Genomic DNA, 8,361 nt, shown 5'->3' with positions numbered 1-8,361 from the left:
CGACCTCCACAACTAGATTGAAGAACAAAACGACAGCAACTTGTCTGTTCCCCTTCCCCCAATTCCCCAGCGCTGTTCCCCTCCCCGCAATTCCCCAATAAAAATCTTAAAAAAAAAAAAAAGAGTTAGAAGACAGCATGTTCTGAACCTGTGCTGCTCTTTTTTAGCTCTGTCATCATGGAAACATTTACTCTGAGTATCCTTTTCTTATGTTAAAAATGGCAATAATATTACCTGCCCTAACTACTATGTACGTTTCTTCTAAGAATCACATAATATGCGAAAAAATTTTTTTGCCTTTGGAATGCTTTTCTATACATCAAAGCCAGCTTATCGAGAAAAATTCAAGTCATTCAAAAGTCAATACACATAGCTTATGTATAAGCTACGCATAAAAGGCTAAATTTCATTGCCAGCTCTTATACCATAGTAAGACAATACACTTAGCAATGCATAACATCCATAAATTCTACCCTAAGTACATCACAAAACACTAAGGCTATACAAATTATGATCAGCTGAGTAATTTATACCGTGAACTGGGAAAATTATCTTTGCAAACAGATTATGATTATTCCTCAAGCAATTGTAAACATAATAATATGTATGATGTAACAAAATTATCAACAGTATAAAATAAAGTTTTAAATTTGACTGTTATTGATGCTGATAACAGGTATACGATGGTGAACTGTTTTTTTTTTTTTTTTTACAACCTGATAGCCTCTAAAATTAAGTTGGTTTTAACATTTGCAGGATTGCCCTCAGTTGCTGCTTAAACATTTACTAAAATTGATTCTGGCTGTCAAATTCAATTAAATTGTGTAAATCTCAACTGAGCACTAACCAAGTGCAAAGGACTGTGCCATGTACTATGTAGAACTGTCACGTCCTGCACGACATAGGATAAATAGAAAACTAGCTCTGCCTTCAAATGCTTATAGACACTACACTCACACACAACACATACAGGCAAGCTATATGCTTAATTACTACTTTAAGCATTCCTAGTTTTTAAATTTTTACACCTCCCTTTAGATTGTATGTCTTTATAACGTGGATATCATGAGGAAAAAAGCTAAAGCATTAAAATTTAGGATGCTGTGACTCTTCAATTAACCTATATAAAAAAATCCAGTTAAAAGTCTCTCCTTGGGCCACCTGAATGGCTCAGTTGGTTAAGAGCTCGCTCAAGAGTGTGAGCTCTGAGCAACAGCGGTTTGAGTCTCACCGGAGCTGAGCTGCCGCTGAGCTGCCAACAGGTGGCAGGATGGCTCAGCTAAAAAAAACAAAATGAAAACAAAAACAAAACAAAACAAAAACAAAAGTCTCTCCTTTTATATATAAATACTAAAAATACATAACCTGCAACTAAGTAATTTTATGTTAGTGAACTGGGTTGCCGTGAGTTGTGTGGGTCGCCGGCGACGGCGTAGGCTGCAGTCCCCTGCTGCAGTGGGCTGCCATAAGCTACCATGGGTAGCCAGCAGCCGCAGTGAGCGGCCGTCTACAGACGGGCAACTGATCTGCCTCAACCATGAAGAGCGCAATGATGGTGCCAGCTTGGGCCAGTGAAGCAACATCCTCCACAACTAGACTGAAGAACAAAACAACAACTTGTCTACCTGTCTGTTCCCCTTCCCCATTCCCAACGCTGTTCCCCTCCCCCCAATTCCCCAATAAAATCTTTAAAAAAAAAAAAGTTTTATAAAGAACAAATGTAGTTACCTACTTAATTCAGTCTATATAAATATAATTTTATTCATATGCTAATGAAGCAACCTGCTCACATGGTTACAAAATGCAAGAAAACATAAAGATAATATAACACTGACAGGCACTGAAGAATGTATCAATATCTAACATTTAAAGCAATTTATAAAATACTGATCTTTACAAGTATATCTCATTTTTATTTTCAGAAAGAGACTTATAAATAGTTCACTTAAATACATTTCTCACTAGCTAAAATCACAATTCATTTATAGTTAATTAGCTTACATCCAAAGACAGTACTTTCCTGTATGATTTCATTTTCTTGAAAGCATAACACTTTATTCCAGTAGAAAAAATTTACATATGAAAGTCAAAGAAAATAATTTCGGTAAAAATGGAAATCAACCACCATATCGTTTCTTGAGTTCTTCAACAGAATTACCCCTCAATCCTGATTTGTCTATGTGATTGAATAATACATGTGCAACTGAAAAAGAAAAAAAAATTGTTCATTTTAATCTCCAGTTTTAAAAATTAAGTGAAACAAAAATTAAAGGGAGTAATCTGACCTGTCAAATGAAACTTTTTACCCTTGAAAACAATAATCATTTGGATTACTTATAAGTTCTAATTCAGATATTTAAATAGCCAACCCCAGGATAGAAAATCATACAGCAATTCAATGATGTCTCTTACTAGGACATTTTGCTTTCTAGTAAAAAATTTCTCCTACTTACTTAATGACATTAATCTTGCAGATTAAACTTAACTCATCTGAGCTTCCTAAAATTTTTATTCTATTTAACAAGTGTACTTTTACTTAATATAATTGGTTTTCAAACTTAAATCATTTTATTTTAGAAGAAAACTTTATATCACTACTGTAAATTGAAAATTAGCAATAACATCTATGAAATCATGTTTGATGAGGTAGTTATACATTTTTATAATATATAATAAAACAGAAATCATGTTTGATGAGATAGTTATACATTTTTATAATATATAATAAAACATAACTATTAAAAGTTAAAAGATCTTCCTATGAACCATGTAAAATCCTTATCTTTCATACCACTGAATGGTCTACACTCAACACTTTGGAAAATACTGTTATAGTTTATTTACTTTTCAACATTAAAACTAGCTAACAGTTGTTAACAGTAATGGCAGTAATAAAAGATAGCAGCAGCTAATATTTTAAATGTTTAGTTACATGCCAGGAACCATTCTAAGCAGTTCTCATGTTTAACTTAGTGGACAGTGGTGACCCAAGCAAGAGGGTATTACTGTTGGTAGGCCAGTCTGAATAGCCAGCTCACATTCTTTGAGTGCACTTGAACTTATCACATTGTAGTGGCAAGAAATTCATTCATTCAACACACTTATGCTAAGAGGTTATAATGTACTAAGTACTGTCCTATGCCCCGAGCCTAGAAAACAGGGTAGACAAGGGTCCTGCTCTCATGGAGCTTTCCATTCCATTAGGGAAAGAAATAATCAACATACGTGAAATACTGTCAGCTAGTTACGTATTATGAAGAAAAATAAAGCAGAGTAAGAAAACAGGGATGACGAGGGAGCGGAGGCAGCAGCTATCTTAACTAGGGCTGGTGAGGAAAGGTGTCTCTGAGGTGCTGGCTGTTAGGTAGAAACTTGAATGAAGTGAGGAAGCAGGCAAGGTGAAGATACGTGGGAAGATATTCCACACTGAGGGACCAGCCAAAAGCAAAGCCTCTGAGGCTAAAAATAAGACTGGCAGTTTGGTATATTAAAAACACAAAGCTGTGTGGTGGGGCAAAGTGGTGGAAGATGAATCAGAAGAGTAATAGGAGTAATACTTTTCAGGGAATTTCAGGGACTGTTTTTGATTAACTGAAGATAAAGCAGAAACTTCTTTTGGTTTAAATTCTATTTAAAAATATCTCTAAATGGCACACCCACTTCCCTAAGAACAACGTAAAGAGTATTTTTCTTAGTGATTGAGAATCATTTACTGTCACCGCTAGAAACATAAAGAAATAATAAAAGGAGCCCTAAGTACATTGAGTCTAGGAGGTCTGAAAATGATACATTGAATTTTCGCTATTTTTAAAACTAAAAAACTGGTACTTTGGTATTTTAATGACCTTTCTCTTTTTCCTAAAGCTAGACTATAGCCCAAAAGTCTGTGTAATTGAAGTTTCTACAGAGTTTGATTTTACTTAAATTAGGGTTTCCCAAAATGGACACTTTCTGCCAAAGACTGAGATATAAAAATAAGGGATCTAATTCTTCAGGCTCATCACCTGTCATTTTTACCCCCTAGCTCTACAACCCAGCCACACTGTCTTTCGTTTCATCGTCTAAACTCAATTTGCTCTTTCCTGCCTCAAAGCCTCTGCACACATCATTCTGTAAGTCTAAAACTCTTCCCTATCCTTTCATCTAAATGACTCCTGCACTTCTTTGAAGATTCAGCTTAAACCAAACGAACTCAAGGAAATTAGCTCTCACAGAATGGGTCAGATCTCCCACGGCAGGGACCCTTTACATGTTCCATGATGGCAGGAGCTCAACTATCACATTATTATTGCATTTTTAAGCAGAAGAGCCCAGACTTTAGAGCAGGACTGCCTAAGCTGAAATCCTGGGTCTGACTTCCTAGCTATGTGACCTTGATCACGTTCTTTCCCTCCTTATGCCCCAATGTCCTCCTTTATAAAAGTAGAATGATAATCATGCCGACACCTCATAATGTTATTGTCAGGATTTAATTTTTAATTTTACTTAACTGTAATTCAATTAATTTAATTAATTGCAATTAATTTAAATTTAATTGTATGTACCTTGGACATAGTAAACATTCAGTAAATGCTGTATCATTTGTGTAAAAAAAATAAAGGAACAATACAAGAATAAAGAGATATGGAAACGCTTTCTTCACAGCACTTACGTTTTTTCTCAGGTTCTGACATAAACATCACTGCCATATCAAACCTTTTTAGTTCAGAAAGTCTTTGTAAGATTTCAAAGATGAGTGATGGCTTTTCTTTGCTGAAATAAATCAAATATAAAACAAATGATCCATTAAAAGTAGCTCATTTAATTCTTTACTAACACAGTATATAAAAATAAGATCTTCATTTATCTTTTTCCCTGGCTACTGTCTATATTTTAAGTAACCAAATGAAGACATTTATCAAGTCAATTGAAGAAATTATAACATTCTTAAATGTGAGGCTTAGCAGAGACATTATTAATCTGCTACAACACTTGTCACTTCCACACCCTACTTTTCTCTAAGAAAAATTTTAAGTCTTTTTTCCTCCTACTTAATCATATCCTTTATTACTGCTTGCACGTGTCATCTCTTTACAACTTCTGCACCAATAAAATTTACTAGAGACCTAATTTGCTACATAGAAGATAGCAGTATGACATCAAAACGAATGAATTTCCCAAACCACTAGATAGTATAGCATTACAATATGAAAGTATAACTAAAAAAATTCAACTTACTCAATGTAAAAGTCATGAAGAATTTTAATGATTTGGTTGAATACATCTGGATCTAGATTTTTCTGAAACACCTTAGGATACAAGGATGGTTCAATTTGCTTGGAAAAAATACAGAGTTAGAAAAATTAAATTATGGCAACATTCACATATCATAAATTATATAAAAAAATTACTTAGGTGAATATAGTAAAGAATACTATGTATTAGTACTTAATGAATAACAAAATGTAGTTAATGATAGAAAAAAGAAAGTTAGAAGAACTATAATATAATCACTCAGTTCAATTCAGAGAAAAACCTCATGAACAAAGAGGGACAGGAAAACCTCATGAACAGAGAGGTATATCACCCTAAGAGGAACAGGAAACTTGAGCGTTCTCAAGGAGCAATAAAAAGAGTTTAAAAAATAAAATTTCATCACATAATGTATTTGGAAGTAATTGTATACTACATAATTTTAAGGGATTATTACTATAATCACACTGGAAAAAAACTATTCTATTGCATTATTTCATAAATTTCATTCTTTTTCTTAGAGCAAATAAAGGCTCATTTTTAGGAGAATGACTGCCTAAATATTGCAAGCATTACTTGGCAAACAGAAGGCCCTCAATGTATTTTAGTTTCTTTTCCCATCTTGAAGGATAAAGAATTAAGTTTAAGTTATGATACATGAAATTAGATTAAGTTATTTTTAGACAAAAGAATTCAAAGCAGGACCTATTTCCAAAGGTTTCCTGGTTGCAAATATTTAAAATGGTCTGGCAAGGGTGATATATGTTATCAGGCAAGGGATAAGAGCGTTTTCTATAATCATATTATACAAAAAGCAAACATAACACTATTATATAGCGACAAAGAAGTTCTTTGACATTTTACTTACAATAAAACTAGGACTACTAGCTTCCTCTTTCTTACCTTCAAATACTGATATAACATATCTGGAGAACTTTTCAGTTGTCTGAAATCAGATTCAAGCTGGAATGAGTTTGCAGGAACTGGAGGAAGAACAGTTGTGGTCAACTGAGCAGGTATTTTGTCTACCTCTATAGACATCTTCTCACTGAAAGACTGACATACATCCTGTTTCAAATTAACTTGAGGTCTGAAATATTTCAGAGGCATCAGTCAAACAATCGAAAAGAACCACAAATAGTTAAAAGCTTACATAAGGAAACATCAATAGAGATTTTTAAATTTCTGACTTTATTAATATTATATTATCTATTTACATTCTGAAAGTGGTAAATTTTTTCAACTAATACATTTTTTTCCCCCGCAAGACAAGATTATGCCTTTGCAAATTTTCGCATGCTATGTAATGACTATTCTCATCTGTTGGGCTGTTATTAGCCTGGCCACCTTTTGAGCACACCATTTCTATATACTACATTACTACCTCACATCTATTTACAACTCAGCCTTTCAGAAATCTGAATTATCAGTTTCAAGAAACAGCCCACAAATAAACTTAAATATGAATGGCTAGAATAATGATAATGGCTGAATTTTTCCACTTTTAATAGTCTGGAATTACACAATTTAACACGTTTTAAATTGCTATATGCATGTTATTCTGAATTAATAATTTGAAAATTATTTTTAACCTCAGAATCCACTGGGCAAAGTCTATCTGGAAGTGTTTTATATATGCATACATATACACAGCAAAAGGGAATTGCTGTCACTGAAAGTGCAGCTTAATTACGTATGCACCTAAAACTTGGTCCTGTCATATTCACCAGCTTCCTTTTAAAACATTAAAAATTTTTTGCTGAATTCAAAAGTGAAACAATATACTAAAGTTCTAGAAAAGAAAATGAACAAAATCAATCTATTCAAGACACTTTATCATCTCTAAATCCCCACTATGGTAAAGGAACAGTGATCGTTCCTTAAGCAAAGCCTCTCTTAGAGCAAGAACAAATAAACTAGAATGTGAAGTTGAAAAAAATCACAGTTGTGAGTACAAACCAGGAGTCTCATCAGGAATATCAATTTTCCAGATGAATTATCATCACTCTAGAGATTATCATATAAAATGTGTTATTACTTACTGCAGGGCTGAAGTATCACTGATTTCTTCTATTTTCAGTACTTTTGCTTTTGGAATATCATTTGTGGGCAAAAGGTCATCTTGGATTGAATTCTTCTTACTTGTAGTGCCTATGCTTGCTGTTACATTTGCTAGATTAATAGGATTACTCTCTGAAGCAGCAGCAGGAGTGCTATCTGGCACATCAACAGTCTGTATCAAATTACCAGTTTCTTCAATAATAACCTTCTTGAGTGGTTTCTAAAACAATTAAAATCAATTCCTTAAATCAACACATAAAGGTTTTCTATTTTAGGGTCACAAATTAAAAGGTTGCAGTGTTCTTACAGCCAATATCCCAGTTATAAGTAAATTCAATTTGATGGCTAGACAGACTTAGGAGTCATACTCTGTCTGAGAATACAAATAAAAAGATGCACAGCACCTATCCTACGTAGGTCTAAATGAGGGAAAGATGATGTATATATAAGTAATTACAAAGCAACGAGATACACACATAAAAAGTGAAAGCACAAAATTATAAGAGAACACAGAGGAAGGTAAACACTGGCATCAACAGAGACGTCACAGAAAAAGTACACAAAAATGGAAGATTACGGTACAGTCAGTGGAAACAGGAGAAGGCCAACAAGGCTGGCGCAAGGGGAGGGTGATGGACACAAAGCCTGAAAGGTTGCTTAATGACAGCACATAAAGGACCTGTGTGCCATGTCAAGGAGTTTGGACTTTATCGTAGAGGCAATGAAGCCAAGAAAAAAAATGTGACCACACTGACAGCAATATTGTGGGCTAAATTAAATAAACAGCCTTTTTTCCCTCTTTCATACTAGGATAATGATTTTACTTATGTTGAATCATTTACAGAATGGTTTTCCCCAGACTTCTCATTTCATAGAGATGTTTTGTTTTGAGATCGTGCTACAAAAGATTTAAATTTATGTTGCTTTTTCACAACTATTAACATAAATTGATTTTTAAAGTGAGGGAGAAGAAAACCCATCAGCAAGGGGCACAGGGAGATTTTAGGAGGCTGATACCTCTCAACTTTTTGACCTGGTTGGTGGTTTCACGGTGTGGGTGGGTGGGTG

At 34.0% G+C, this 8,361-nt stretch overlaps 1 protein-coding gene across 3 annotated transcripts in view; it reads right to left on the bottom strand.

Moving 5' to 3' along the window:
* Positions 1 to 1,736: 1,736 nt before the first annotated feature.
* Positions 1,737 to 8,361, bottom strand: part of RPAP3 (RNA polymerase II associated protein 3) — a 31,461-nt gene continuing 24,836 nt past the window's right edge. For all 3 annotated transcript variants that reach the window (XM_019625869.1, XM_019625871.1, XM_019625870.1), the window contains 5 exons: positions 7,275 to 7,513; positions 6,136 to 6,322; positions 5,218 to 5,315; positions 4,652 to 4,752; positions 1,737 to 2,203 (listed from right to left, as the gene is read on the bottom strand). In XM_019625869.1, coding sequence (XP_019481414.1) covers positions 2,118 to 2,203; positions 4,652 to 4,752; positions 5,218 to 5,315; positions 6,136 to 6,322; positions 7,275 to 7,513 — 711 coding nt within the window. In that variant the 3' untranslated portion in view covers positions 1,737 to 2,117. The remainder of the gene's footprint in view (positions 2,204 to 4,651; positions 4,753 to 5,217; positions 5,316 to 6,135; positions 6,323 to 7,274; positions 7,514 to 8,361) is intronic.

The sequence above is a fragment of the Hipposideros armiger genome, unplaced genomic scaffold, assembly GCF_001890085.2.
Source record: "Hipposideros armiger isolate ML-2016 unplaced genomic scaffold, ASM189008v1 scaffold_640, whole genome shotgun sequence".
Classification (NCBI taxonomy): Eukaryota; Metazoa; Chordata; class Mammalia; order Chiroptera; family Hipposideridae; genus Hipposideros; species Hipposideros armiger.
Note: the sequence above shows the minus strand (reverse complement) of the source record. Positions and strands in the feature narration are given on the sequence as shown.